This window comes from Alnus glutinosa, chromosome 1, assembly GCF_958979055.1.
Source record: "Alnus glutinosa chromosome 1, dhAlnGlut1.1, whole genome shotgun sequence".
NCBI lineage: Eukaryota > Viridiplantae > Streptophyta > Magnoliopsida > Fagales > Betulaceae > Alnus > Alnus glutinosa.
In genome coordinates this window covers 2,529,536-2,534,953 of record NC_084886.1, presented here as the reverse complement: position 1 = coordinate 2,534,953, position 5,418 = coordinate 2,529,536, and the positions used below count along the sequence as shown (strand labels likewise).

Sequence of the window (5,418 nt, the reverse complement as noted above, 5' to 3'; positions counted from 1 at the left end):
ACAAACCAAACAATGGAAAAGACGTTCAATTTTATTTTCAAAGTCTCAAACCAAACGATAAAAAATTAGTGATTTTTCTTGGAAATATTTTTGACCGAAAACATTTTCTGTCAAAAACCATTTTATGTCAAATCAAATGCAGCTTTTCTAATTAATGATACTCATCATTACTTCAAAAAAAAAAAAAATTAATAATAATAATAATTGTCCTGATCTTACCATGTGGACGCTTTTTCTTATTTCACGGCCAACATGGATGATTGGACCATTGGATTATGAACGATTTGCAAATCATGGCAGACCAAATAAAAATGCTTGCTATATATACTTAATTGCGTTTAGTGAGTAATGATATCATTTAAATAAGCCTAACATGAATTAACAAGATCAATAAATATGTAGTAAGGGAGTAAATTTATATAATTATATGGTAAAAGTAAAGGAAAACTGCATAATTGTGGTCAAGCCTAGAACCAAAAGGACCAAGCATCGTTGTCTTCACGAATAAACCATCATTTTACATCGTTGTTTTCGAGGGACCAAGAGTAATGAATATCTTTCTTTGTCGTGCTCGCAATTTACACCATCTTTAAAAATTCTTGGACCAAGTTTCTTCGTGTACGCCAAGGCATTGTAGTCTTTTTTTGTATGTTTATTTATTTATGTTTTTTGGGTAAAGGCATTGAACTCGTCGTTATGTCATTACTTTTGGTACTAAAGTTGCAGTCATGAAAATTGTCAATTCCTTTTCTTATACCAAAAGGAAAAACAAAATATATATATATATATAAAGAGAAAGGAAAAAAAAAAAAAAAAAGTCTATGTTTCACATTCCTGTCGATACAGATCATATATATGCCCAACTAATCACTTGTAGGTTTGAGCTCATGTTAAAAGAATACAGAACCACCAAGATCTTATGGTCCAGGCATTCATCTGCTAAAGCAATAATGTACCCCCAACTAATCACAAGACCTCTCACTCTCAGTATATTAAGACTAACTCCCACCATGGATGCAGAATTGATTATTCATGAGCTGTGTACTTCTGCTGCAACCAGGACTGCATCACAAGCTACAGTCTGTATTTCACTTAACTTGTGTACATATCTAGGCTTGCCAATGTTGTTACACTGAAACCATCGCGACATCGGTTCCCCCCACCGATCAGCTGATCATTCCCTTCTGGCTTGATGCGTGTCTTCTCCAGAAAGGTTGTTATCCTTCGTCGTACTAGTAGTGTATACATCAACTGTTTCCTGAAATATTGTGAATTTGCCAATTCCATTATAAGAAAATAAGTTTAAAATACTGGAAGCAATTATACCAAAAAAATAAAAATAAAAAATCATCTGAGATCATTCAATGAACCAAGAAAGAAAAGAGATATAAAGGAGAAAAAAAAAAAAAAAGGTTTGACCATGAAGCGTAACTTTAAAATCGTTTAAAGTGACCATACTCTATACATTGACATCAAGCTCATATTAGGTTCCAAACTCTTACATATTGATTTATCCTGCTAGTGAAGTTGTACTCTGCTCTAACTTTAATTGGGGTGCACCTTGATTTACACTACTCCCCCTTCCCTTTCCATTTCTTATGAACTAAATTCAGCTGACACACGTTACCGTTTCTAAGAAGAGTTAGAAGCCAGCAGTTCCAACTAGTAGAACCATAAAGCACAAATAGCTTAAATAAACAATTGTTAATGCCAGGGCCCCAGTGTAAATGCAGCACACAGTTGACATTTTTATTTATAGCTTAACCAATAATAAACAGGATTCTCGCTGCATGTTTGAGAGCATACTTGCTACAATACCTTTTCCACATGTTCATAGGATTGCTGCCCATCGCTCCAATCAACCTTGGAATTGTTAGAAACTTTATCATTTTCCATTCTAAACATAGACGCCGTTTTCTGATCTTCCTGTGAGTCCTGACCAGATAGATCACCATTTACAACAACGCCGACACTGGAAGGATTGTGAAAGGTAGACACAGACTGGGCCTTTTCGTTATTTTCAGCAACTGAGCCAGCTCCAGCCCCATTGTCCCTCTCAAGTAATTTGGCTTCTCTCTCGGATTCTCTCTCATGCCCCTCATTGATTGGTTGAGTTCCTTTAGCCGCTGCCTCTTCAGCTTTCCTCTTTTCTTCTTCTTTTTGTCGTCTTCTTGCCTCTTCTTGCTCCTTTATCTGCTTAAATCTGGAAAATAAAGGCAGATTAAGACCGCAAGTATCACTAACCATAAAAACGCATAGTAAATATTAACAAATATTAACCTTTCACCAGGACTTAACCCCTTTGATGTCAACTTATCTCCTTCTCTGGCCTCCTTTTTGGTGGAACTTAATTCAGAGACTGACTTCTGAATCTGGAATTCATCTTTCTTGATGAAATCTTCAGCTAATGCACTCGTTGAAATGTTTGCACCCCCTAACTTCTGAAGCCATACTTGTTGAGCAGTGCTCAATATATTATTTGTAAACCTGCATAAGCATAATTGAAATATTCAAAAAACTAAAAAGTACTACCTGATTAGGGAGGTGGGGGGGGGGAACATCTTGCGTTAAAGGGCTTTACATATGCTCACCAATAAAGGCTTAAGCCAGAAGGAACCGAAAGAGCAAAATAACCAATCATTAGAGGGAGGAATTTTGTTATCGCTTGAGAACTCTTCATGTTTGGATCATTACTCTGAAAGTTATAACACATGTTAATTGATCAATTAAAAATAACCTAGTACCTGGGAGAAAAAAGTATATATAAAAGGTGAAAGCTTACTACACTCTTTTTGGATGCACATCTAAAGACAAAATAATTGAATTTGAGAATGTTATTTTTCATTTCTATGATTTCTTCATATATAATTATTTTCCTTGTAATATTTGACAACTGTAAAATGCTTGATAATGGCAGCACTAACAGAAGGTAAGAGGAGACAGTTGACTGAAATTGCTTGGTCATGTACAACAAAGACCAATCACTAAAAAGACAAGAAATGATAGCCAGTGATTAAAAAATGACCGAGCCTTATCCAGAGCAAAGAGAGAAAAAAAAAATTGTTAATAAAATCAAGTAAAAAATGTGAATAGCTAGTTATGTTTGAATGTGATCACGCTAATAACACCTGGGTAATAACTGACCTGTGATGACTGCATAATTTGAACAGAGATGTACTGTGAGAAAACCAGCAACACGGGCAAGACAAGATATGCCAAGGTGTCCGACCATCCAAGGGGTGGATGACCATCCTGAGAAAACATAAAGTAACCAATAACGGAAGTTCATTCCACAGCATTCAGCTAGGTAATAATTAAGTATCTAATGCAAGCAACTGCCAAGAAGTATCAACTTAAAACAAAATGGAACAACAATCATAGTTAACAGCACATAAAAGTTATGAAGTGGATAAACATGAAAAACATACATCACTTCTGAACTTTTATTCAGTGACAATTGAATGATTGATTGTTATTGAGCTTGTAAAGAAAATAGCAATATGGCTTCAGCATAAATTGTATAATTCAAAAAATTTATTAAAAATTCTTGAAAAAGAGAGTAGGGTCGTTAGATTTGAAACTAAGATACTTACCACAAAAGGGAAAAGCCAAGAGATGCCACTTCCATTTTGTCGAGAAGCAATGGTAGTTGGACCAGCCAGGGAGGGTATCCAGAAAAAGCCTTCTGTAAGGAGTCCCTTTAATATTAGGAACATGCATTCAATTAGATGTGGGAGGAAAGCAAAAGCTACCACAGGTTACCTATGATGAATCAAATGACAGAACATGTTACCTCATCCGCCACATTTGAAAGGGCCCTATAGAGCCCAATCCATACAGGTATTGTGGCAAGCGTAGGCAGGCATCCTGGCACAAACAGAATAACCACTAAAAGTTAAAGCCATTAATAACAGGGAAGGAAGAATATTAAAGAAATTTAATCAAATTAACTCTGTCTACAAACCCCCCCCCCCCCCCCCCCCCCCCCCCCCCTCTTCTCTCAAGTGCTCATAACAAGATTGTCAAATGGGTTGTTCTGGAAATTGTCAAAACAGCTACTTATACAAAAGGCCGTACTTGCATTGAATTCAAAGATGTTAGACATGCCCATGTGCCAAGTGATTCAATAATCACAAACTTTTAAACCCATTCCTAAATCAAAATTTCTGTAACCAAGACGAAAGACCCGAAAAGTAAAATTTAATGCAGAAAGATGTCTAAATGTTACTAGTATTCATCAAAATACATTATTAAAATTGCTGCAAATGAATGTCGAACACTGGTAACATTAATATAAGTACCTGCCAGCGGGTTTATGCCGGCTAGTTTATACAACCGAGCTGTTTGTAGTTGAATTTTTTCCTGCAGATAAACAAAGCATCGGAGCTGGTCATTCAAACAGATATAGCTCATCTTTGATCCCCTAATTTTAGTCATGTTCCTCGTCTGAATTAAAACAATAAAAAAAAAAAAAAAAAAATTGTTCATTAAGAAACAACCATGATAGAGAGCACAAAAAATTCACCTTATCTCCAGCATACCGTTCCTGAATAGCCTTTGCCATAGGTTGCAAGGAGCGCATAGCCATTGCCGATTCCACCTTCACACAATCATATCACCATATAATCCATACATACATACATAAACACAGATACATGCATGCATACATAACATTAAAATACCTGTTTCTTTGTCAAAGGAAAAGTGGCAGCCTTTACAAGAACAGTCAATAGTATTATAGCGAAACCATAAGCATACGGAGTGTGCACCGTCGATAGCCCGTCCTTTAGAACCTAAAACACAGAGAAACAGGGCGTTTTGGAGAATTTTCTTTTGCGGCACCGTTTAAAATCAGAGAAATGAGTATTTTTCTTTTACATACCTTGAGCACAACCTCCATGTAATACGTGATTCCAGAAAGCCAATCACTGCTCTGTTTGGTCGCGCCGGTAACGCTGTCGGAGGAGGACGAAACGGCGGCGTCCGCAATCGTGTAGAGCAAACTCTCGGCTCGCCCAAACAGGTCTCTAACCACGCTCTCCGCGGCATCAGGGTCGGGGAAGAACCCGGGAGAGTTGAACCCGGCCCGGGCCACGGCCATGGAGCCCCGAAGAAAAGGTTTGTAGTTGTGGTAAGCTCGATGAAGTAGGAGAGGACGGCTCGTGGTTGTTGTTCGGGCCGGAAAGGGAGCTGGCGCTAGGGCTAGGTTCGGCCCGTAGGGTGGAATCGTCGTGGCCATTTGAGTGCGTTTGGTGGATGTTAAAACCCTAAGAGCAGAGGCTTTTCAGTTTTCAGTCTTTGTTCTTCACTTCGCAGTTCTGCGTGGATTTTGCTGGCAGTGAGGTGAGGATTGATGATGGATCTGGAAAAAGTATGCGGGAGTTGCTGCTCTCCACTTTCTACTTAGCGCAGATTTTG

The 5,418-nt window shown here is 37.8% G+C and overlaps 1 protein-coding gene across 1 annotated transcript; it reads right to left on the bottom strand.

Moving 5' to 3' along the window:
- Positions 1-805: 805 nt before the first annotated feature.
- LOC133865558 (ALBINO3-like protein 1, chloroplastic) lies at positions 806-5,418 on the bottom strand. The gene is made up of 11 exons (XM_062301979.1): positions 4,883-5,418; positions 4,683-4,793; positions 4,526-4,600; positions 4,302-4,362; positions 3,794-3,867; positions 3,594-3,698; positions 3,145-3,252; positions 2,592-2,695; positions 2,281-2,487; positions 1,819-2,203; positions 806-1,258 (listed from the first exon to the last, which is right to left on the bottom strand). Exons 1-11 carry the CDS (start codon positions 5,237-5,239, stop codon positions 1,175-1,177), a joined length of 1,671 nt encoding a protein of 556 aa, XP_062157963.1. The 5' UTR covers positions 5,240-5,418; the 3' UTR covers positions 806-1,174.